This window comes from Carassius gibelio, chromosome A6 (genome assembly GCF_023724105.1).
Source record: "Carassius gibelio isolate Cgi1373 ecotype wild population from Czech Republic chromosome A6, carGib1.2-hapl.c, whole genome shotgun sequence".
NCBI lineage: Eukaryota > Metazoa > Chordata > Actinopteri > Cypriniformes > Cyprinidae > Carassius > Carassius gibelio.
Genome location: NC_068376.1, coordinates 7282664 through 7307581, shown reverse-complemented (window position 1 = coordinate 7307581; position 24918 = coordinate 7282664). Strand labels below are relative to the sequence as shown.

Below are 24918 nucleotides of genomic sequence, written 5' to 3'. Positions count from 1 at the left end.
AGCAATATTGCCATAATTCAATGGTAAATGAAAAGTATTAAGTCACTTTCAAACCAAGTAGTTGACCACCTTCAACTCACTGCCAAATCTGTATGGGTAAATCTTTCACCCTCATGCGAAATTCCTGATCATGTAGATTTATATTCAGATACAAATGAATGGATTTTTCCTGCACCAATTTGCTGAACAGTGGTAAATGCAGTTACACCTTAAGCCTGGGCACCAATCTTTTCCTTACGTTCATTCAATGTAAACAACAGATTGGAGCTCATTTTCCATTAATAAGCAGTTCTATACAACTTTTTTCATGCTGGCTTTTGCTTGTGTACATATTTCTTATAAGTATGAAACCTGGGGGTTACATTACCACAGTAAGACTACGTATGATGGGACTGAGCAAAAAGACAAGGTGTTGCTGGATTTCCTGTCTTCGTTCCAACAGGATGTAGAAGAATTCCACGAAACCAAAGGACGCCAAGAAGAACCCCAACAACTGCAAAAGAGCAAAGAGGAATACAATTCATAACAGGGTGAGAACTGAGTCACTCTCCCAGGAGCTCCGGTGGCCAAGAGGTGCGATTAACATTATGATAGGAATCTGTGTGGCAAACGGAGGAACAACTGTATTTCAAACAAAACAGTTTTAGAGCGGATGAGTGGAAAGTGACATCACAGCTCTTTGGATTGCTAACTGCACTCACACTACCGAGGTTACACACATCACTCTCTCTTTTACTGTCTTCCTTGTTTACTAAAGCATGAACTCGACCCCTCAGTTTACCAGGCCATCCTGTTCACTTTTGTTTTAGCACTCTGGTTTGAGTTTGAGATACTTTTGAGACCCGGACAGGCTTGTGTAACATTAACAGGTCTTAGCAGTCTTTCTCACCAGTTTGGCACTGCAGAGTGAAGAGAGGGGCAGCCGAGCTCTGCCATGGCAGTACAGATGAAGGCAGTAGAACGGAGAGAGAACCCACAGGTAGATGCATGGAGCCCACACCAAGACTGTGTTCTGGAAGCAGTTGCTTAGTTCAGGGTTATGCGTGTACCATGTCTGGTTCCAGTCCTAGAGATGAAGGAGAGGGTGTGCTTAACTTTTCATCGAGTTATATTATAATTGACAGTCTTCATTGTTTCATTGGGTCAACATTTTCTTGATCCAAACCCTGTCCACAGAAACCAGATATGACCTGAATGTTCCAGAACATCTAAAATGAGGTTATAATTTTGAACATCTCAGGCTTTGTTTACCATGTTAGTCAATTTTTGCTAGTTATTGTTTATCTTGGCCAAGCTCATCACTGACCTTTTAAGGTCTATATTACTGGGTGAAAAGAAGCAAGTGATTTTCAATTAAGTTTTGAGATCAGACTAAATCAGTATAACTGTAGGAACGGATCTTAATAAGCTTGTGAAATCAGTGTATTAAATTGCCATCTCCTAGCTAATAAAAATATTAAATGTCATGTAAAGTAAATCACATTCTAAACTTTGACCACAGTGCATCTTCTTAACATTAAACAATACATATTCCAAATCTAACTGAAATGTCATACAATGCAAGTACAGCAAAAAAACACACACAGTCTGGTTCTCAGGTTCTTGACATTATATAATGTTTCCAAAAAAACATTTTTTATAAAAAGTAATAATTTCTTACATGTGTAAATGTGACATATACAATATAAACAGAATGCTATATATATATATATATATATATATATATATATATATATATATATATATATATATATATATATATATATATATGACTAAATGTAATATAGCTAATTTCAAACGGCACTTAGAGGCTTTATATATATATATATATATATATATATATATATATATATATATATATATATATTTTTTTTTTTTTTTTTTTTTTTTTTACTTGAAAAATATTAAAGATTTCAGGTCACATAAGATGTTTGCTCACCCACAGAGGGTCAAGTCCACTTAGACTGCACAAGGTATCCATTCACTCTTCTGGTCCTGAAGCTGTATCTATCCCTGCTGTGTATCCTGGTTCTTTAGACTGTTCTGTTACTCTGTGCAAACTCTCCCTTTGTCCTGGGATCTCCTACACACTCTCTTTCACTCTCGTCACTCCTTATTTGTGAGAGTGTCTGCTTTTTGACCACCAGTCACAACAGCAGTCTAGGTAGGTGGTTATATTAACTCTCTCCTCCCAGCAGTATTCCTTAAACTCTCTGTCTCTCCCTTCTTCTCTATTTACCTTATTCTTTCCCTGACTCCCACGTACTTTAGGTTCTTTATCAAAACAGTACTGTGGTTTTTGCAAAGTTCTCTGACACCACCTGAAAAAATTCCCTTCACACAGTCCTCTCCTCCTTTGCCTCCTATAAAATATTTTAACTCTCATTTTCACCCAGTCCCCTCCACCTCAGTCCAAATGCAGAAAGTGCTGCTAGTAGCATTCCAGTGCTTTTTTGTTGGCTTTTTAGTAAGATCACACAGAACCATGCACCACATTCCCCACCTTGTGCTATATATGCATTTTATGTCCAAAGGGACTTACTGCACACTACACTTCCTGCATACACTCAGACCAAACTGAAATTCAGTCTTGCATAATGTAACATTTATTATCTATCGTGGGACAATCATTTGGTTAACATTCCATAATAGTGGTTATCAACCAAAACTGGGTTGCAATCTGTTCTGGACATCTGGGCAAAAATTCTAAATGTAAAAATTCAAATAAATAAATAAATGAAAATTACCACAAAAAAATTAGCAACACTTTGTAGAAGCTAGCCAGCATGAAAACTATGAAAAAAACTACAGAAGGTTAAAAAAAGAATGAAAATATGTACCACACTAAATTAAATACTATTGCGAAGTTATTTTAAATACATTTATATTAACTTTTGTACTCATTGTCCAATACAAAAACTGTGTCCTGATGCAAAACCAGACTATATTATACTAGACTATACTAGTATACGCGCCTCAGTTAAGGGTGCGGATTGGTCTCATTCTCTACTAATCCCGAAGAGTTTGCGTATGTATGTGAGAAGTAAAAAGTTCTCACTTAAATTTCCTCCATATTCACAACAGGTGCTCAAGCATTTCAATAATTCCTCGTTTTACTGATGAAGTGCCCGCAGCTAGTAATTTGCAGAACACGCTATGTATATACCCATATAAGGGCTTTCCGTACAACCTTACCCCTCTCTCTCTCTCTCTCTCTCTCTCTCTCTCTCTCTCTCTCGCCCACAGTCTTGTCTGAGCGCATGCGCAGTCGCAGAGGACTACGCGCCTTCGTGATTCGCCCGCTATGAATAGGCAGTATTTCATCATGCCAATTGTATTGTATTTTTATTTTAAAAATAAACAGTACTTTTAAGAGCAGTACAGTACTTATTTATTCAATGTCTATCAGTATAAAATGTCATACAATTTTAAATAAAAAATAAATAAAGGCAAATTACTTGTTGCTAAGGCCACACTAAGCATGTGATATTTGTGTATGTGGTTTCAGTTCCTTATAAATGTTACTGTAAGTTAGAATTTTTTAATAACTATTGAAGCATCATTTCTTTGTGAAAATGCTTGTACACAGATGTTATGCACAAATATATCCATACACACAATTAGTGAATGGTACTCACTGTTTTGAATCTGTGCAGAAAACTATTCTAATCAGTTGGCCTTAGAGTTTCAAACATATCATGTTATAAAATGTCTTTCTAACTTTCTAACTAAGAACTCGAGATATGTACTAGTTTGGCATGTTAAATGGGTCAAGGGCGTTCTGTTGTAAATAGACCAAAAACAATGCACTGAGAAATAAGTTTAATACAGACATACTCATGTAATGCAATACATGCACATTTTCACACACAAAAACTCATTCACATAGGCACCCAGACATTCTCACACACAAGTCTGTATTACTAGACTGGCACTAGTTAAACGGACGGTCAGGCTGTTATTATGTCTGTCTCTTTTGAAGCTGTCAGTAGTCTGTTATGAAGTAACATCAGTCCAACAGAAACCCTGGAAAAGGCCATACACGTGTGGAAAGTTTTAGGTCGACCTCAGTCAGGGATCTTCTGAAGAGACATGGAAAGAACGATGGATGGACAAACCTTACCACAAGTGCTCCCTGTGGCCAGTCATGTGTGTGAGGAAAGCTGTATTGTGTTATTCCACAAGGTGAGAGAATATTTATACATTCAGGCTTTACTTAAAAGATGTCTTTGCTGCACCATATAAGGTCCAATTCTAATCATAAAACAAATAAAAAACAGATCTCATTTCTAGTTTACTCTCACACATTGATCTACGATCCTCAAGAATCATTTCTAATGACCAGAAGGTCCTGTAAATTGCTCAGAGTATACAAAATTAGTCCTCTGAAGGGAGCTCAAAAGAAAGTGATAAAATAGCAGCAAGAAGCGTCACTGCTCATGGCGATTATGAGGAGACGGATATAATCAGTCCAGGTTTGCCAGTTGCCGTTTTTGCCTCTAAGTTTTCATTACTTTTAGAAAAGCTCACAAAAGCAAGCACTGGTGCAAAATGACCAAACTTTAGCCTGATTTTCCAATTATTTTAAAGTCATTGTTAAGGAACTAAAATGTTGTGGTCATAAATTAAAATAGGAAGACACCTAGAACTAATGGTTCTGAATGTCAAACAGAGATAATTTTCATTTTGGGGCAAAGTTTTCATTTAACTAAGGTGGACAAACAGAAATGAATAATTTAAAAAAATATCTGTGAGCTGCTCTCATGTATAGATGTTTATAAAATTAGCACACTTTTTTTTTGCACTATAGACTCTCACTTGGGGTCTCAGTGGCCAGACCACCTACAGAAAAGCCTAAATCACAAAAACATAGCATTATACTGAAAGTACAACTAAAGAAAGAGATGAACTGATGCATTCCTCCTGGTTAACCTTGAATCCACCAGGGGTTTGACAAATGGACTCAAACAACAATGACCATCTCATTCTGTCTATAGTTTTGAGGATGGCACTTATGTCAGTAAATGATCCAAAAATGTTGTGTGGATCTATTCCCCAATAAAGCTGTTGCTGTTGAGATTATTTACATGTGACTGTAGCTCTCAGAGCAAACATCTGTCAGTGTTTCCCATTTAAAATACTCAAATCAGCATGGCTGCCCACTTTGTTTTTGTTAATCAAGACCAGACAGCTAAATAACAGTCTTACAACCAAACAAGTCAAAGTGCCATTTTCTTTTAATGCTGTGGAGTGGGGCCAAACCGTTTCCCACAGCTGAATTGTGCGTATCAAAGGTACACTACATATAGTGTTGTGCATCATGTCCTGTGTTGACCGCCTCGACATAAACTTCGTTATGACTGTATGTTGGGTAACTAGTCTGTGGTGTTGAGTGGGAAGCCAAAAATATCCAGGATACCAAAATTAAACATAGACGTCACTTAGCCAGAGAACTTTGCATACCTAAAATTATACTTATGCATACAGCAATTTTAGGGGGGAAATATATTTCAGATATATTTCAAATGTAGAAAAGTTTAAGGAAATAATTTTTCAATTTGAATTGGTTCCATCTTTCAAATTGAAAATTTTCAGTGCATTCATTTAGTAATAATAGTTGTGTTAAAACATATGAGAATCACTGAAATGAATCAGTTTTTTCACAGATTCAATAATTTAGACTTCTTACTGGCATTTTTATGTCAGATGTGCTCTGCATATGCTTAGCCAATTAGCACAAAGCCGTATGGATTACATAGAGAGTTAACAGTAGTGGAACAGGAAGCTGAAGTCAAAGTGTAAAGTGCAAAGAAACATGGATTGTTGAAACTTTCTGCCAAAAAGAGTCTGTCAAGCTGGTATACAGGAGAGACCAGAGTGTCTGTCTCTATTCCAGTCGGGCATAAATACTGCCAGAGTATTGGTACACACCAGTCAAACTCCACTCCATTTCCTCTAGTCCCTCTCTTTCTTTATCTGTCTATCTCTCTTTCCTTTACTCTGGAGCGAAAACTGTCTAGAGAAAATAATGCTGTCATTTTCAGCCTACTCTCTCCAGTGCAGATAAATAAAGCTCTGGCCTCAGAGGTGCCAAACCCATTAAGACACAGCTTTTGGTAGGAAGTTCGAAAATATCTTCTTTTTTCTTTTCTTTTAAAGAACCAGCATAAAGTCCGTGGCAAAGGGCCAAGCAGTGGTAAATCCAGATGTGTCAGCCTACAGATGCAATTATGACTTGTGTTGTTTTCTGCCACGCTTTCCCCCTCCTTCCTTCCACCCTGCTACATCGTCTGCTCCTTCTCATGATTGAGGAGGAATCAAACGTCTGGCTATGTGCTGTCAAGGTCATCTGAGTTAAAGATTTCAAGATTTTATTGGGTTTGCCATCTACAGACATGTCTCACAGGTTTCCCTGCAACCTCTCTGTGAGTTAATTGCCACCAGGCTTTTCTGAAAACTGAATTGTATGTTTAGACATCCGTAAAATGGCAATGTAGCTTATAATATGGAAACACACACACACACACATACACAAAATGAGACATATATATACATTTTGGTTTATATATACTAAATTGCAGACACTATAAATGGAGGGTATCTGTCTGGATTCCTTTGAATGAGATGATAGTTTCCTCAAACCGGAAGTGGATACGTCAAGATTTTCATCACTCCAGTAGTCACCTAAATACTGGTTAAACAAAAATATATCTTAATTTTATGCAAGTTTCTGACACTGCCACCTCTATACCCCATTTATACAGTGTCTAGGCCTATACTGTATGAAGTAAGATGATATAAGAGGCTGTTTCTCTTGATTAAAAATAGAACAAATTAGCCACATTTATGACAAGAATCTTAATTTTTAAGAAACTACTTAATGTTTTACCTGTCATTGTACAGGCTGCCAACAAAATCTTCTTTGACAGTTAGGGGCCTGTGAACCCCATGGACAGAAACCTTGGTCTTACAGCATTACTCTTTGTAGAGTCAATTAGGAGTCCAAAGCATTGGTGGCCCTCCCTCACAGCAATTAACATCCTCAAAGATTATTACCAATTATATTGTCATTCTGCCCAGTAACAAATACAATTTCTAAAGAGAGCATTGCAATTTTAAAGGGGCATGGAGGAAAGCAGCATGTGTGGGCCACATCAGGATGATGCATCACTGTGTCATAAAGGCTATTGCCTCTTATTATTCCCAAACTGCAGGTCAAATGCCAGGCACAAGGTCAAGAGTCCTTGACTGAAGACTGCTAAAGCTGTTGTCCACTCACACAGACCTATATATGCATCCATAAGGAAAACCTGCAAACTACGCTTGCTAAAAGAAGGACAATGCTGTGGCAAGACTTTGAGTAAACATCGTCCAATTACTTTTAAACATCTTTAATAGGATGCTGTGGCTTTCTACAAACTATAAGCAGGCTGTCTTGCTCCAAAATAGAAGCTTGTTGAAATCCGTGGGACCGGCCCACAGACAGCTCACTGGAGCCTGTCCTGTAATCTAATGGAGAATACCACCTACTCACCCCTGCTCAGTGACGTGCATCCATTCATTTATGACATAACTCATAGTACGGACTCATGCTACAAAAACACATCATAATGTTTATTAGTGTACTTTGGCTAAAAATATTTGGAATAAGCGGGAGCTATGAGTCCTTTATGAGTGTATCTCCACAAAGAGCAAGAGTGTTTAACGAAATACAAATGGGAATGAAAAAAAAAATTGTACTGTCGTCTAAATATTTTCTTACTTTCCGCAGCTAATTGGGATCAGATGGAGCTCTAAAAATATTAAACCGTTTAGGTTTGGTTTTATACTGTCAACGTAACTGAGTATTTTTACACAGGCTCTGATAGCTTGTGTACTGTGGGAAGTTGTGGCCTAGTGGTTAGAGAGTATGACTCCTAACATTAGGGTTGTGGGTTCGAATTTTGGGTTGGCAATACCACGACTTAGGTGCCCTTGAGCAATGCATTGAACCTCCAATTGCTCCCCGGGTGCTGCAGCATAAATGGCTGTTCACTGCTCTGTGTGTGTGCACTTTGGATGGGTTAAATGCAGAGCATGAATTCTAATTATGGGTCACCATACTTGGCTGAATGTTGTGTAACTTTCTCTTACATAAAAAGCTGTCCTGGCACGACTATACCAAAAGGGCAGTTTTAAAACAATTGTATTTGTTTAATTAAACATAAAAAGACTGAACTTGTATTTTCCAAAATGATATGTTTTTAATGTCTTTGTTTTTTTACTGTTTGGTTTATGACAAATGGCACAGCTGTCCTCCAGATGGGCCGTACACAGTCTGTAGAGAAGACAGCACAGTAACAGAGAAAAACCTTTAGCGGGCTGGGTATATAGTACTTGCAGCACCTTCACAAATCAGAATATATTTCCTCTTTCTGAACACATTAAGACAGAAAACATTATATCATGATTTAAAATAAGATGTTATTGAGAAAAGTCACATTTCAGTGAGTGCACTTGTACTATATTAAATCATCCAGAAAATTCTCAGGCATCTCAAACACACCCTGACGGTCATGGCAAATTAAACTCTAGGTTTTCAGAAAAAAAAAAACCTACCCTCACAATTGCACCTTTTAAACATGTCAGTGGCGGAGTGCATGCACTTCGGAACAGTATGACATAACTGTAAGGTCATGACCCAAGAATGGGCTGCAGGTCAGTTCAGAGAAGCTAAAAATGCTAAGTGCAAATATTATAGTGTAACTAATCACATAATTTTAAATATGGTGGAGGGGAGAAAAATAACTTCACTTACCCTTGCAGTTGATGTTTAAGACTTCACATCGAACTCTATTACTGTATATTTTGTCACAAATTAATGTGTAATTTAAAACCAAAAGATAAAAATGCGTTTAAACCATCACTTCTTGACTAAATTTGAATCCATAATCAAAAATAATGCTTCTTCGAGTGAAAAAGGTATATCCACTATTGTCCTCTCACATCAAGATCCACCACAAACATGCTTAGAACAGTTTTTCCTTGTAAATGGTCTACGATCTGTGCATATTTCTCTTCTTGTTCAGACAAGACGACTTTTTCACTGGAGAAAGCAATATTATGAATAGAGGTATTTTAGCCAATGCAATGATCTGAAATAAAAATAAAAATAATAATAATCTTAATGGTGAGGCTTCTTAGCTTACAAGATATTAATTTATTGAATGGAGATGTGTGGATTACTATTACTAGTTTTATCAGCTGTTTAAACTCTTATTCTAATGGCACCCTTCACTGCAGCAGATTCATTACGTAATGCAAGTTATGTAATGCTACATTTCTCCAAATCTGTTATGATAAAGAAACAAACTCATCAGGATTAGGGTAAATTTCTAGCCAATTTTCATATTTGAATGAACTATTTCATTAATAACAATAAGTCAATCAGTAAATGATTTTCAACTCAATTTGTCTCATTTAATAACTGCATAAGGAACACGTTTCAAATCAGACCCAACGGGAACACTGTGCCTTCTTCAAATCCCTACAGAATGTGTATATAAGCAAAATAGGGTCAATGGACAAGATCTCTAAAGATTAAAAAAAAAAAAAATTCTATCAATCTTAATGTTATTTCATGTGCATCCTTCCCAACATCTGCTGATGCAGGCAGAATCGACTATGTTAGTAATAAGCATTTGTATATTATTTTGTCTGTGATATGCAGACTATCGCTGGTTTTCCAGCTAATTGTGAAATGTGATTCATTCCAGCCAGCCACAGAGAGGTTTGTCTGGACATGAAAGCATGCACCCACAGCCAGGTGCTGATGCAAAACATGCTGGACAAGCCCCTGACACCCTCTCCTTCAGTAGTCGACTTGTTACAAGTGCACAGACAGACGCAGCGGTATGTATTAGCTTACATCAGCCTGCCGAATTCCCACAGTCTGCAAGCACAGCCTGTCTTTAAGCAGTTTAACAAGGTCTGCAAATGAGAAGAAACATTTCTGAGGGCAAACTCTTCTATACTGGCGTTAAAGCTTCTACTCTCCCTGCTTAAATAGTGGACTATAAAAAGAGGTGTGTGTCTATTGGGAGACAATGCTCATTTAAATCTGAATTTGATTCTTGTGCTGCTGTCGTTACTTTTATGAGTTGGTTTGTCTTTTCCAGGAGGATACCACTGAGCAACAATAAAATAAAAAGCACTGAACAAATTTTTGAACTTGAACCCGGGTTATATAACTGGCGCAAGCCATTAACCCAGTTCCTGACCACAGACTAGATTTTCTCTAGATTTTTCAAGAGTGTGCTGTGCTGCACTGTTGATATTAAATCCTTTAAAGGCATTTTATAATGAGTGTATTTCATGTAATAACATTGAAATTAATCATAAGATACAGTGCACTTATTTTGTATGTACATGTATTTACATTGTACTTATATTTTTCAAATAATCTTAGGACATAGGCACAGACGCCATGGAATTAAAAAAAAATGGATAATTGTTTTTGTCTACGCCACTGAACTGCATCATTGAATACAACTGTGCAGGTATAAGAATAACATTTAGCTATGAGAAACTTTTAAACCCGGTCAGGTGGAAAAAAATATCTGGTGCTGGAAGTAGATGAAACAAATCATTAACAGTTTAGCTGTCCTCCTGACAAATGTGTTCTGTAAGGCTTCTGCTTCCATACATTTAGCAAGCAAAACTCAAACACTTGTTGGACTCATCTGTGCAAGAGTGCCACCTATGGGGCTTTGAGTGAAAAATATACACTATAAAATTTATATTTTGTGATAGGCTACCTTGTCTTTACAAATAGCAGTTCTCAGTAGAACTCAGATAAGGCCTCAAATCCAGGTGATTAACGTCAGTATAATGACTTTAAATGCACATGTTCAGATTAATGCAATTACTGATTTTCACATCTGCAGTATGTGCGACCAAGAGAAAATGCATTTGAAAAAGTTTAATGAGATCCTGGATGAGCATTGGGTTCGACCAACATTATTGTTGCCATTATGTAATATTGCTGGATTTGCATTAGGTATGATGAGGATAACTAGGATTGCTTTTTTACTTGCTTTTGCACTACTAACTTTTTATAATTTGCTCCTGCCTCTGTGGTTTCAGGGGCCTGTATTGCTCTTCTGGATAAGGAAGGGGCCATGGTCTGCAATGTTGCAGTAGAGGAGTGCATCTCAGAGCTCCACAACAGCCAAATCTGAACACTAATGGAGACTGACCCAGAAAGATATACAGGTATATGTGTTTATATCAGTTCTGTGCATGCACACTTATAGTACAGCATATATAATCACCACTTCATTCAACCATCTATTTTAATAGGCTTCTTTTCTTTTGAGCAAAATGAAAATTGTGGATATCTAAAATGCACACTTGGACACAAAACAAATGTTTTTAATTCAATCAGATAATTAAAGAATTTCATGATGATGAAATAGAACATCATGACATGGGATTAGAGCATGAGGCGGAGTTGGTGAGTTTGATATGTTTTTTTGTTCGTTTTTTTTCTGTATGCACCAGGATATTGGCTGTAAAGCTGCTATCTAGATTTTCACAGCATATTTAGTGTCATTTTAACAATGCATGACGTGTAAATATTGGTCAGTTTATGTGATGCTGAAAGAAAACTTTTGAGAGCTACAACATTTTAAACAATTTTCTAACACAAAGCTGTTAATTTGCAAAATCATCGTTTTGTTTTATGAAATTTTTATCCTGAGAGGACACCCTAGTGGTTTAAAATAAGCCATGACATCATCACAGACAAAAGTTCATATTGAAAATAAATTACAAGTAAAGTGGCTTGTAAATTGAAATGATTGCAAATAATGAAAAAATGAAAGGCTTATTATCATGCATGTTGTCTGTATGGCGCTATCTGGTGGTCATAATATGTACTATGATTTAAAGTAATAGTCTACTCAACAAATATGAAAATTCTGCCCTCATATCATTCTAAATGACAGCATGTGTAAATGACAGCTGTCAAACATTTCTGAGATGCCACATTTCTGCATTCGATGCGTTCGTTTCTCCAAAGTGCAACTATAACATTAATGACATAATGGAACATTAATGGCATTAATGCATGCCATACATACATACTGTAATGCCTGAAATAAATAATTTATTATTAGATATCATATTTATTTCATATCTTTTTTTATTACTTTGCAGATTTCAATGATTTTATATTTACCTTTCATTTCATTATGTATAATAAAACATAAACAATATTTTTTTCCATCATATTTATATATGTCCACCTATTCTCTGAATGGCAGCAGAATTTGCATATCAAAGTGAGTCAGGGGTTTATGTTTGTTTTAGAGTAACAGTGCTGACAGGTTTATTTGCATGATGTAAGATGTTTTTAAAAAAAGCAACAAGTATTGAACTGCATATTTTGCAACCAGATTGTGTGACGAAACTACCATAACATAAAAGCTTGAGTGATGAGTCAATCTGCAGGTGTTCATACCAGTAAACCATAAAACCGACACCTATATCATCTCATTGTGTAAGAGAACAGAGGGACAATTCCAAAACTTTGATTCAATGCACAGGTGTTCACAAAAACCAACATAATAAAAGGAAAATAGAAGTAAACAATATTATTCCATCATTTATTTTTCTCCAGAAGGAAGATTTTGTTTGTTTTTTACTCACAATGTCTGCCTTCCAGATTTACCCATTTGTCACAGACCATAAATTTATTTGCATGTGCCTGAACTCAACTTTGTCGAGCAGATCTTTTTTTAAAGCTCAGGATATAAAGCAACCAATTTGCAGTAATTACCTTTTTAAGTTGCCATGGGTCAGACCTACTTTTGTCTTTACCGTTTCATTCTGTCATCATAAATATACACTATATATAGAAGTGAGTGAAGTGAAAGTGACATACAGGCAATTATGACCCATACACAGAACTGATGGTCTGCATTTAACCGATCAAAAGTGTACACACACACACATATACACACACACACACACACACACAAACACACACACACACACGCATAACACACACTGTCACTCAGAACACACTGAGATTAAAAACACTAGCATCAAACACCAATACAGAAAATACTAACTTTTCATCTTTACAGTTTGAACAATTTCAGTGACTTCATACAAAGTAATATTTTCTTAAAAAGAAAAGAGTGACATTCTTTCACATGATTTATTTAATTTTTTAGAACATAATTCTTTAAGGTAAATGAAAATTAGCAGTTTGCTTCAATAGTTTGTAGTAATTTAACAGAATTACAGTAATGAGGGAATAAAAAGGTTGAAACTAAAAGTACATACTGTAATTCAAACAAATAATTTCCAGGGCTAATCCACAGGTTTTCATCAACATCACATCTAATGTTCTCTCTTGCCATACACCCGTGGAAGAACCTTCTGGAGAGCCTTATCCATCCTTGGTAGTATTTGGCAAGCATGGCTTCCAAAAGAGACATTTCAAATCAAACACTTTCCACCTCCAGGCAGAGAAAAACTCCTCTATTGGGTTGAGGAAGGGTGAATATGCAGGCAGGTACAAAACCATAAATCTGCGATGTGCTGCAAACCAATCTGTGACAGCTGCAGAGTGGTGAAAAGAAACGTTATCGCAAACTATGACAAAAACTTGGGGGTTTCTTACTGGCTCCCCCTGTTCTGCTGGCACTAGGAAAAGCAATTTTTTTTAGGAAAGCTATAAGTCTTTCTGTGTTGTATGAGCCAATGAGTGCTGTGTTGAGAAGCAAATCATCATTGGCCATTGCAGCACACATGGTGATATCCATGGTGAGCTCTATACCTTCATCTATATATATATAGATAGATAGATAGATAGATACATATATATATATATATATATATATACATAGATATAGATGAAGGTATAAGGTATACATACATACATACATACGTGGTTCACAGTTTTGACAAGAGTATGTTAGCATTTGAACAAAGTGATGTAAATCCACAGTGTTGTGCAGGTTGTTGTTAAAGTCATGGGATAAGTGTGTAGAGTTTTGAAAACTGTGTTCAAGCTCTGAAAAACGAACTAGAGTTTGGTCCACATGAACTCCTGCTGTGCAGACTAGAGTTTTGCACATGTGACTCCAGATGTGCCCACTGTCGTTTAGCAATACAAAAAAAAAAAAAAAAAACAGACACAGCCACTGACTCAAATACACCTCATCTGGGTGTAAAGTCATGAGTTAAAGCTCAGTGTTGAAATTGACTTTTGAGCCACACTCTTGTTTTCTATGGCTATTACCTCATGGAAGCATGCCAAGACCATCATTCTGTTGACTGCTTACAGAAGGTTAACATGACATATACCATAACACTTGCTTCAGCACTCGTTCTTTCAGTGAGCGTTTCACACTTTGCACAAATCCAGCAAAACCTGCGATCTCAGTGCTGTTGATAAACAGCAATAACCACACAAATGTTCACAGCTAAAATCACCATTCGGATTAGGGCTTACACGGTGAGGGTGCAAGTCACCCGCACCTTTGCATATATATTTCTCTTTCATAAACTGCACAAGAGCACTTCTGACAGCTGAAACTATCTAAGCTTTTCTAATGATCTCATTTATTACATGGTTCAATTCAACCTACAGCTCCAGATGAACTTAGATCTACATGCATTGAACAAGCCTAACAACTGCCTGGTGTGTAAATTGTTGATGCTTAAGTCACAAGCATTCAACTTAGATGTTTAGATGATCTCTTATGATCATGACCTTTACACATTACCATGCTCTGAAAATCACAAACAGTTCTCGGAGGTGTGGCATGCTTCGATGCCTGTCAGCTAAGAAATGCACTCGCCTGCCTTCAAGTGCAGTGATGACACACAGACACAGACAAAGTGCTTGGACCACTCGAGTGCTCAGTGTCAGGAGCTGACCTTGGCTATACATTTGAAAAACACATTCCAAACAAAACTGAGTACTAGTTCTCCACTGGCCACTCAATTATCCATATATATGGGATTGGTTTCCTTTTTAACATAAATAAGACATTATACGGGCATCTGCTCATGTCACTTCAGGTCAGAGCAGCAGAGTTGCTTCAGGTTCAGACCCAGAGACAATGTCTGAATATCTACACCATCTTGCCAGCTTCTATTGAAAGAATCTATTGAAGCAGATATCAAAGACATAAAAGACAAGCAATGCCATCTAAAAGCTTTTTTTCAAAACATTCTAGCTTGTAACCCTGCACTAGTAGGTGCTGGTGATTCCAGTAAAGAAACTAACGCTGGAGGTCATGGCACCGCCCAACAAAGCACATCTGTCAACAAGCCAAAGATGAAAGATGTCAAGATGAAATTAAGTTGCACTTTCTTAAGAACACATTAGTGACATGCAACGATGGTACTGCCGCTATGTAAGACACAGCACTGACATCCTCACTGCTAGCCAGAAATGCATAAACTTGGCAATCTGTAGTGCACCTAGGTCATGGATTTGACTGATTAACTGATAATATTTAAACATTTAATGCAATGTAAGTCACTTTGAAAAAAAAAAAAACATCTTCCAAATCATAATTGTACAAAACTGCAGTGTGGAAATGTTAAGTTAAATATCAGTCCTTTGATAGTTTTGCAAATGTCCTCATACGCTATGTTCCCTAGACCATGTTTATTTGTGGCTCACAGGTTTTACCTAAAGGAGTTTAAAGGAAGTAAGAGATGGCTGATATTTTTGGAAGGTGAGTAATAAGTACATTTTGTTGAAAGAGGTCAGCAGGCTTTAATGCAGTGCTCAGTATTATTTTGGACTTGTAACCTGAAGGTCGCAGGTTCGAGTCTCGGTGCTGGCAGGAGTTATATGTGGGGGAGGGAGTTAATGAACAGCAAACTCTTCCACCCTCAATATCCATGGCTGAAGTGCCCTTGAGCAAGGCACTGAACCCCAGTTGCTTGGCAAATGTCACAATATTCTTATACATGTAATTTTTCTTGCTTTATTGGAGCATGTCATGTTGTGTTGGTTTCAGCAGCATCCTGAAAAGATGTATAGTCTCACTAGTCAAGAAAAGTAACATGACGTTGAATTACACTTGTCAAAATTAAACAATGCAAGAGGGAGAACAAGGTGTGTAAGCACATAAATCATGCAATGTCTCTTTACTTGGAAAGCCTCTCCAAGAGGAAGTGACTTAAAATGGGGGAGAAGAGACCTGCAAAATTACTTAGTTCATCGAGAAATCAAAATTATGTCATTAATAACTCACCCTCATATCGTACCAAACCCGTGAGACATCCATTTATATTCGGGACACAGTTTAAGATATTTTAGATTTAGTCTGAGAGCTCTCAGTCCCTCCATTAAAACTGTTTGTGCGGTCTACTGTCCATGTCCAGAAATGTAATAAAAACATCATCAAAGTAGTCCATGTGACATCAGAGGGTCAGTTAGAATTTTTTTAAGCATCGAAAATACATTTTGGTCCAAAAATAGCAAAAACTACGATTCATCATTGTCTTCTCTTCCGTGTCTGTTGGGAGAGAGTTCAAAACAAAGCAGTTTGTGATATCCGTTTTTCGCGAACTAATAATTTCGATGTAACCAGATCTTCTTGAACCAGTTCACCAAATCGAACTGAATACTTTTAAACGGTTCGGGTCTCCAGTATGCATTAATCCACAAATGACTTGAGCTGTTAACTTTTTTAATGTGGCTGACACTCCCTCTGAGTTAAAAGAAATCAATATCCCGGAGTAATACATGCACTCAAACAGTACACTGACTGAACTGCTTTGAAGAGAGAACTGAAGATGAACACCGAGCCGAGCCAGATAACGAACAATAGATTGACTTATCGGTTTTTGGGAGAGTTATTAATGACATTATGAACTATGAACTAACCCTTTAAAATTTATTTGTAATAATACTAAGCCATAACGCGTGTCAAAATAACACGTTGTTACTTTAAAACAATAAAATTATACTGTAGTGTATCCTCACTACTGCAAGCTGTTGTTTTTTGATTGATAATGTGAGGTTAATTCCAATTATTCTCTTTTAGGTGGCTGGTGCTGCTAGAACAAAAAGACCTGTGATTCCAGATACAAATCTATCCCCTGCATGATGACCTCAACTGATTAGCCACAGACACGCAAAGGTTGGCTGATATTACCCAGACTCACAACAACACATCTTGGTTTCTTCAAGCTAGTCATGCAAGCCATATTTAAGTGATTCTAAATGAAAACCAACTCTCTGATTATTTGCCGGGACTGGATTACAATCAACACAAATTGATGTAAATCCACATTGGTATAATGCAAATATTGTGTAAGTATCTAAAAATAATTAAGAGTGATATTCATAGAAGCTTTGTAATAATACCTAGCTGATTCATGTGTTTGACATCTCTTTATCTAATATAACTAGATTTTGTTCCCTATTGTTCAAGTGATGTGTAGAGTGGTAATAAAGCAGCATCAATTTTCAAACAAGGAAAAGTAACAGGTACACTTTTTCAGACTAGTTATGTTTTTTGTTACCAAAATTAGGACACAGGAGGTGATCAAAGAGCTTGTCCTAAAAGGACTGAAACAAGCCAAAGTTTTTGTTATGAAGAGAGTCAGAGGCTTTCGGATCCATTTGCAGAACTTTATTCAGAGAATAGTCAGACAGGCAGAAATCAGGAATGGCGTCAGGTATGTTAGGGGTAACTAGAATCATAAACAGAACCAAGCAGAGATCAGGGCAGGCAGCAGAGAATCAGAGTTGAAATACACAGTCCAAAGGTCAAACACAGAATAACAAACAGGGAAAAATGCTCAGAAATGTCAGATTGGCTAAACAAGACAAGTTATTGTGGTGCTTATGTGTGTGTGTAAATGAGGTACAGGTGTGGCAAGGAAATTGGCTGATGAATGAGATGCAGGTGTGGCAAGGTGATTGTGATGCAGTGACTCATGGGAGATGTAGTTCGGGTGTGGTGCAATAGTATGAGAGGTGCTAGTGTCCAAGTGTTGATATGGTGATATCCGGTGGTTGATTGGTGGAATGGTCCTGAGTGGAGTGCCCTCTACTGAAGTTCGTGGGCACTCCAGCTAATGATTGAGACAGTTGTGATGTTGGCAGGAATGAGGTGAGATCTCTGGCTATGTTACCAAATTGATTTAGTCTGAAGAAAAAATAGTTATGACATTGGTTTGTATCCATTTTTGCATGTTTCTTAAATGACGGGATATATTTATAATAAAAGTATAGTCACCCCTTGAGATTTACCTCAACACTGGCTGAAGCACTTTTTTTAGCCTTCCTGTTGTTGTTTTTTACTGCAGCCTATAATGCTATAAACAATGACATAATATCTGTACATGTCCTGCCAAGGAGGCAAAACAAGCTCTGAGGTTTCTTCCAATGTTAACAAAATGTTTTGTTGGTTATTCCAAAGCATTTGTTGAAGCCATTTGATATTCAGAACAATATTTGTAGGTCACTAGTTTGACAAAGTAGAGTTTGAGGGTTAAGGTAATATTCTGGGTAATATTATTGATTCTTTCCTGCAGTGCCGGGGGAGCAGGTGTCCTGCTGAACATGGATAAGGTGTCCAGTCTTCAGGAGCAGCTGGGTGCAGACGCTCAGGTGCACAGCCTTGTTGACTCAGGCTGGTTTCTGGAGAGTAAACAGCAAAAAGCTCCTGATTGTCCAGACAGTGCCTCCTGCACCCCTGTGGATGCTATAAAAATGTATTTGGTAAAGTGTACATGCTAATCACAGTTTACCAGAATAATGAATATGTCGTTTTGGTCGCAAATTAAATAAGCCTAGCTTCAATATTACACAAATCCATTTTTAATTAATTAATTGCATTAGCAAGAACCATAACTTCCCTTCTAAAAAGATGTATACTTCAGCGTACTTTTAAAAACAGTACTCACTATGCAAATAATGCACTTTAAAAGAACATACTTAAGTGTGAACTGAATGTAATGTTTTCTGACACTTAACTGCATGTTATTTACAATTAAATGAAAATTTTGTTACCCATTATAAGGTGTGCTTTTGAGGCAAACAGGTCAATTTAGCTCAAAGGGAATCATTTAAGATTTTAAAGGGAATTTGGACAGAACGGTCAGCGATTCATTGAACGAGCGGTATAACATCAGCTCTACAATGGATATTAATATCCAAAGTATAGTGAAAACACAAGTAATTAGCATGCACAGTAACAAGATCGACAGTTTAAGACATTAACTTGTAAGCACGAAACACAAGATACTTCTCTTTTCAATATGAATAAGGCTTGATTAGATAAATCTAAGACATATAATCTAATCTAACACATAAGCACACACACTCACAAATTCACAGTTGCAGGTACATAGAAAGTTAGAAAAGGATAAGTTTAATAGAAGGAAAATGTGAAATCCCAAGTTTACAGCAATAACTGGAATTGCATAGACATGAACAACCATCAATCACTTAATTAACCCTGGCATTGAGTTCCTCAATTATATTAAATACACCAGTTTAGCTCCATCTGGATGTACGATACTTGTGTTTACTATATGTAAAGGGGTTCCCTTTGTTGTTGTCATTGAAAAGGTGGTTTCCCGAGGTTACTGATTGGCTGGAAGTTCAGTAGTCGCTGAAGTGACGTCTTGGGAAGCCCGTGGTTGGGCATTGGCTGACGATGCGGAGTTGTGTGGGCTGGTTGAAATTTCAGACGGGAACTCGAGGTCAGACTCGGAGACACAGTGATACAAACTTAATTCAGAACATGAAACTCTCAACGGAAAAGAAAAGAAACTAAAGTAAAAGAATAGAAGTAAAGTTTGACTAGACTAGGTGGTGTTTCTTCTCATCGTGCCTAAGTATCAGCAGGCATGCAGGCTGAAGAATGCTGGAACTGCACTCAAAGGATGCTAAAAGTGATGACTAAAAGCCAAAACTAAAAAGAAAAAGCTAAAAGCAAAATTTGATGTAGTGAGTATTTAAACTGGCCTTTTGGCCACACCTCAAATGTTGTCTTGACCAATTAGATATTGTCTTTGCTCGGGGTATCATAAATCATATGTCATTTTATCAATCACATATATATCACAGGATATAATTTTGGACATTATTCCTATAACAAGAATATGATACATTTGACAAATAAATGATGGTCAAAAAACGTTTCGAGCAAGAAGATTCAAACACACATAAACATGAATATGAATCCTTAATATATTCAATAGTTATTAAAAAGACATACACAATAAGCGAGTAGAGACATGATAGTCAAATTTGTGGGTTACATATATGATATGGAGTCAAGCAATGGACTGGTATTCATTTATAAGTCTTTTTGTGTGTTTTTGGTGCATCTACTTCCGGAAAAGACAGTTTCTGTTCCATTCTTCGACATAAGGACATTCTGAGATTAAAAGGTCCCCTTAGGAATTTCAGTCTTGTTCTTTTCTTCTACTGTAGGTGGGGGGAAGTCAATCCAAAGAGCTTGTGATCTTGATTACTATCATGGGTTTACATGTGCTGGTCATGCTGTGCATTTCTTTGACCGTCAATCTTGATTACTTGCCCCAAATTTGAAAATCTCCTTTAGGAATTGTAATTGTCTATAATTGTTATTTTGTTCTATGTTGAATGCTGCAAGTAAGTGGACTTGCTTCTGACTTGGGGTGCTAGGAATGCATTTACAACACCCTGTTGTCTTGAGCTTTTTTGTGGAATTTGGCTCTTCATGTTTCAACCATGCTCCCGATCGAATCTTTAATTTGTCTGGTTCAGGTCTGATACACTACACTTGTTACAGTATAATTATATATTTAAGTAGTAAATAATATATAAATATGTACTTACTATTACTAATATGGTTTACAGTTAGTTGCATGTAATTATACCTAAATTAATTTTAGTAAATAGTACTTTTACTTTTTACTTTTATTAATTAATAAGTATACTGTAAACCATTACAGTGAATTCAAAGGTAAAAGACAACAAAACCTGTTAAATGGTTAACGGTAAATTCCCCTACTATATACGATGAAACACTGTATTGGACATTAAAAAAGACCATATAATTGACAGTGAATTACCATAAATTGCCATTCCTAGAATTCTGTGTGTTACATTTCAAATGTGATGTTTTTTTTTTTTCTGTTGTTGTATTGTTGTTGTTTCTGTTGAAATAACAGTTTCTTCTTTGTTTTTTCTTATCAGTTTTGTAAAGGGTTGCATGTTACACCTAATGTTGATAAATTAATGTTTATTCCATTATCTCATTGTGTGTTACCATGATGGTGGTTAGTGTTTGTTTGAATGACACTGTGCAACTTCTATACATGTTATTATTCAAAAGCTCATGCTTTATCATGTGACTTTCTTTTGACCACCTGCATTTGTATTACAAATGTACAAAACAGATTTCAGTAGGCTACTTACCAAAATGTTTTATTGTTTTAACTTATATGAAATTAAGTTATTTCAGTTGTAGTTTAAATTTGGCAAAAAAGTACTGCTGGATGTACGTTTACTGCCAAATTTCATGTCATTCCTATGAAACTTGTATTTAAATATATTTGTGATTATACATTTAAAATAATGAAGTTGCAGTTTAATAAATGTAAAATATATATTAGCTTGAAATGTAGTATTGAATTACACACTACAGTGAAAATTCAAATCAAGTACTTTACACGGTTAGTAAATCAAAATAAGTACTTTAGTACATAAAAATAAATGTACTTTAAAATATGACAAAACTATATAAAAAATTATAAAATTAAAGCAAGTGTTACTGCTTACTTAGGATTAGGCATTTGTCTAAATCTTCAGTGCATAACTCATACTATGAATTTTTTTAATGATTTTATATCTCTGTTAGGTTGTGGAGTGGTGTTGTTCCAGAAAAGTGCAAGCAGCAGTATGAAAGAGGCGAGGACGTAACCTGTACTCCTACATAACTGGTGAGGTTGTGCCATCTGTGCTATATGAATGAAAACATTTTTACAGAAGTGGCTAATGTAAAGAAGTCTCACTTCCTTTAAAATAACAGCGGATATGTCTCTTTTTAGCTCTGCTGTTTGTAGTGCAGTGGTTGTTCGACGAGGAACAGTCACGAGTGCAGCACATTTATATGGGCGGCCAATCGCTCTATGTGCAGAAACTGAGAGAAGAGTTTAAAAGCTCTCTCAAAGATATTACGTGAGTAAATTACTAGCATTAATATAGTAGTATATCACTCAAACTAGCAAAATATGTCTCCAGAATAGCTAAATAGCTTCTAAAAGTTGAACAATCATGTCAAAATCATGTCAGCAAAAGTAATTTACACCTTTAGTTTAACCTTATTATAATTTTTAATTTTATTTTTACATTTTAAATTTTATTGCTTAAAGGGTTAGTTCAGCCAAAAATTTAAATTATGTCATTAATAACTCACCCTCATGTCGTTCCATCTACGGAACACAGTTTAAGATATTTTATATTTAGTCCGAGAGCTTTCTGACCCTCCACTGAAAATGTGTGTACGGTATACTGTCCATGTCCAGAAAGGTAATAAAAACATCATCAAAGTAGTCCATGTGACATCAGAGGGTCAGCTAGAATTGAATTTGTAGAAGCATTGAAAACACATTTTGGTCCAAAAATTATGACTTTATTCAGCATTGTCTTCTCTTCCGGGTCTGTTGTGAGTGCGACTGCTGTGACTGTTGACGTACGACGCTGCTGACGTGTTTTCTGGTGCGTCCAATAACAAAGATAACACGTCAGCAGCGTCGTACATCAACAAGATGAATGTCTTTGCCACACTTTGATTACCAAAAGGTAAGGACATGCAGGCACCCTGAGTCCTGAGACACACTCATCATGGGTGAGCTCATACTCCTGCATTTGTACACTTGTCCATCAAGATGAATTCTAGGTGTCACCAAAATGTCACCTCATGATTTCACACTTAATTAATGGCCAATATGAGAGCAGCTGAGAGAGCAGTGGGACAGATGAATGGAATTTATTGTATTGCAATTTTTTTATAATGTGCAATAAAGAATCGTTCACAATAAGACCAAGAGCATGCATTTAGAAGGTAAAGGTCTAATGTTTAATTTTGCTTTTCTTTAGTAATCGGATGGATTTACAGATCAAGTGGACATCACTCTCTCATGCTTTGCAGTGAGTCTTCAGGATGCTGTTAAGAACAGCAAAACGCCTCTAAAGGGCTGTCCCTTTCTTCTCATTGATAACTGCCAGTTTCCACTCTAAACAATACAGTTGCCTGATACCAAGCCACACAACAGGAGATGACCCTGCTCCATGTGCTGGCCAGTATGGGCTTGGACCTGCAAAAACTTGGCTTGGATGTAAGCAGAGATATTTCAGCCAGCAGTCGTGGCTTAATTAGCATTAGATAGCTGTGGTGTTCTCATCGACACAGTTCACCTCATCCACATTTTTTAGAGATTGTTCAGTGGCTTCATCTCTGGCTACTTGCAGAGATGGATCTGAGATTGTCTAGTAAGTCACTGGATTTCAGTACAGACTGTATCCCTTTACAACCGGGTTCTATCAACAGGATTGATTTTTTGTTTCTCCAATCGAGTGACTCCAGCTAGACACAGTCAATCAATGGTTATTAAAACCATTCATCTAATTCATCACTGCAGTAAGAGAACTGGTGTCTGAAATCAATGCAAAAAGAGCTGAATTTACTGACTCTGCACAAGGACATTTAGAAGAATGTTTGTCTTTCTATCACATTCTGGAGAAACCAATGAGCAGTATAATAACTACAGCTGATGATATAAAAAAAGGTGCAAGAAACCTGAACATTGCAGTAACCACATTTACCAAACATCCTGTCACAATACTTACTCCTTGTTGTATATCTTAGTAAGTTCATGCTGTTTAAGAACATTGTAGTCCATTTTGCAGACAAGAATCAGAAAGATTACACATTGATATTAGTGAATTGAGAAATTTTGTATCTGTATAATTTAGCCTTCTATATGAATAAGAAATGTGCAGTTATTGACAACCATCTTCAAATGTCCTTACAAATATATCATACTATCCAATTGTTTTGATATTTATAGTTGCTTTTTTTTAGACACAAGTTATTTCAGTATGTGTGTGTGTGTACCTGGTATTCACTATGTTATGAGACAAAATGTCCCTACAAGAATAGGAATACCAGGAAAAAACATTATGTCTATGGAATGTCCCCAGAAAAAACAATGTGTGTGTGTTTACTGGAATTGATTGTTTTCGATTTGCCTGAAGATCACAGAGGAACCAAATGAAAAACATCACTATAGGTTTCATGAGTAGTTGGTTAATGGAAGCATGTGAATTCTGCACCCTAAAAACTGCTTAAAGGGGTCAAAACAAAATTCCCTTTACAAGTTTGAACATAAATGTGTGTAGAAAGTTTGTGTACACATCCATTCTATAATGATAAAAATCCTCCCTGTGTTTTTTTTTAAATCCCTATTTTAAAATCCCCTTTCTCAAATCAGGCTGTTCTGAGATTCCTGTCAGAATTACATTTTTCTACACAGGCCCCTCCCACGATAGTTGATTGACAAGGCTATGTTACCTTAGACCCGCCCTGAGTGAGCTGTGAGCAGTCTTCCATCGTGTCGACTCTAGTGCTGGGGAAGACAAGAATGTTTGTCTGATTAAACTGAAGGAGTGAATGCCGAGTTGCTTTATCCTTCATATTGATATTAATTATATTATTACATTATTTCTTGTTTGACAATTAATCAAGTTATGGCAAGAGTGAAACTCATGTGCTCTTATGAGATATTAAACAATCCTGCTTTATGCTGTACTTCTACTCTTTAAGATGATGACTTCATAGTGTGTGAGTAACGAACCATACTGATAAAATTCTAGCTAGGGCCAGGCGGCCTTGA

At 36.5% G+C, this 24918-nt stretch overlaps 1 protein-coding gene and 1 pseudogene across 1 annotated transcript in view; one reads left to right on the top strand and one right to left on the bottom strand.

Annotated features, from left to right (window-relative positions):
- Nucleotides 1-9006, bottom strand: part of LOC128015084 (multidrug resistance-associated protein 1) — a 28162-nt gene extending 19156 nt beyond the window's left edge. The window contains exons 1-3 of the mRNA XM_052598786.1: nucleotides 8986-9006; nucleotides 890-1066; nucleotides 368-493 (exon numbers count right to left, since the gene is read on the bottom strand). Of these exons, the coding sequence (XP_052454746.1) occupies nucleotides 368-493; nucleotides 890-1066; nucleotides 8986-9006 (324 nt within the window). The remainder of the gene's footprint in view (nucleotides 1-367; nucleotides 494-889; nucleotides 1067-8985) is intronic.
- Nucleotides 9007-13554: 4548 nt separating this feature from the next.
- On the top strand, nucleotides 13555-23412 carry LOC128015083 (carboxylesterase notum2-like; annotated as a pseudogene).
- The last annotated feature ends 1506 nt before the right edge of the window (nucleotides 23413-24918 follow it).